Source organism: Phaeoacremonium minimum (genome assembly GCF_000392275.1).
Source record: "Phaeoacremonium minimum UCRPA7 unplaced genomic scaffold PA7_03_scaffold_221, whole genome shotgun sequence".
In the NCBI taxonomy this organism is placed as follows: Eukaryota; Fungi; Ascomycota; class Sordariomycetes; order Togniniales; family Togniniaceae; genus Phaeoacremonium; species Phaeoacremonium minimum.
Window position 1 is genome coordinate 99 of NW_006921126.1, and position 1,775 is coordinate 1,873.

Consider the following 1,775-nt stretch of genomic DNA (forward strand, 5'->3'; position numbering starts at 1 on the left):
AGATATTGCAACTGCCAGCTACCTTACAACCCTTGGCCAACTCGTCAAGACAAATAATGACCAGGTTACCACTACATCTCCACGCACATACCAGCTATTCCTGGTGTCAAATCCGGCTCGCAATTGTTACTGAAGGAATGATCGAATTGTTTGCGAAAATTTGTTCGGAGACATGGAGTAGCAGGGTATATCTCGCTACACCGTAGAACGTCAAAAAAATAAAGGAGAGGACGGCGTAGGGTTGCCGAGGGATTCCCAGAATATCGTGCCCTGTTCGTTCGTGAACCCGCTTGTTGCTTTCCCTACACCAAAATATAAACGCCGAGGATTCGTCGAGAGGATCGATCCACCGATGACATGAACAAAGTCCCTAAACGCCGGAGGTATGCCGATGAAACAATAGAGTACAGGCAAGAGTCGTTCATCGTAAAGGGTTCTCTGCTTATGCGTTGGTGACCTGAATATGGTGATTAGTGGTCATGATCTGATTGAATGTAATGATAAACCTACTCGGAGAATCTTCCTTGAGTAATCTTGGTTGTCAGCGATGCTTCCATCGCTCAGTCTGCGTTGGGCCATGACGGGGTCAAGACGCGAGTCAGAGATAGAGAAACCTCCGCTGCTGCTGGGAGGCTTGGAGCCATGAATGAACGCGTTGACGGCAGCATTGCGGCGGTGCTCCTCTTCGATTTCCTTGTTCCTCCTACGACGCATGAAGAAGAAGATGCCTCCAACGATACCTGCAACCGCCACAACACCCACGACAACTCCGGCGGCGATACCTGCGGTGTTGGATGATGATTTCTTCGCAGTTGATGTCTCTGATTCCTGTGCGCTGCTTGTCTGTGTTACGATGACGACACTTCCTACAAAGGTTGTTAGCCGGGAGGCAACGTCAAGATGATGGGGATGATCTCACCTGATACTGTCACGACGGCTGGCTTTGTGGCTGACGCACTCGCAGATGCTGATGAGATCACATCGTCATCTGAGGACTCGACATTTAACATGACACCAGTATTGTAAATGGTCCAGTAATTGAGACCACCACCTAGACCATGTCAGAATTTTAACTTTCACAAACAAGGGTGCTGCGGCCGACATACATGCTTGTTGATCGTACCCTGCACAAGGGCTATTGCACTTCTTGTCGTCGACAAGAGTGCTCTCCGGTGGGTACTTGTCGCCACAGTAGCATTCATTGCCTCCGCTGGTTCCGGCGACCTTTTTCCCTGACGCGTAGCAAATCTCGAATGCGCAGCTGCTCTTAGAGTTGAAGGCCGGAGTGGAGTTGAACTTCAATTCTCCTTGAGATGAGAAGCATCCCTGGACGATCTGAGCTCCGAGAATAGGTGTCGAGGAAGGCTCTTCGACACCCTTCGAAGTAGTGGCTGCTGCTGCGGCAGGGACGGGTTCACCATAGCATGTCTTGGCGATCACAAAGACCGCGGCGAAAAGGCCTGTAGTTCTCATGTTGGATAACGGCGAAAAATCTGAACGATAGGATTGAATAGAATAGAAAATATTGAATTCGCGTTTCGAATCGGGTCAACGACTCAAGGTCTCGGGTCGATTGATGACGTTTCTCGAACAAAAGCGGTCTCCACTGGGGAGGACAGGCTCGATAAAACAGAAGCGAGTGTGGTCGAGACGACGCTGTCGAGAACGACGTTCGATGTTCTTTGTCCCGTCGACGATGGCTGTGTGCCTCGAGGTTGTTAAGCGTTCTCTCAGACGACGAAGAGGATGAAATCAATTGGTGACAAAGAATCAAA

The 1,775-nt window shown here is 49.9% G+C and overlaps 1 protein-coding gene across 1 annotated transcript; it reads right to left on the reverse strand.

The window, feature by feature from the left end:
- Positions 1-442: 442 nt before the first annotated feature.
- Positions 443-1,473, reverse strand: UCRPA7_2923 (putative wsc domain containing protein; the record flags this gene model as incomplete). Its single annotated transcript, XM_007915501.1, has 4 exons — positions 443-457; positions 511-866; positions 920-1,051; positions 1,107-1,473. The coding sequence occupies 4 exons, from the start codon at positions 1,471-1,473 to the stop codon at positions 443-445; spliced, it is 870 nt and encodes a 289-aa protein (XP_007913692.1).
- Between the last annotated feature and the right edge of the window lie 302 nt (positions 1,474-1,775).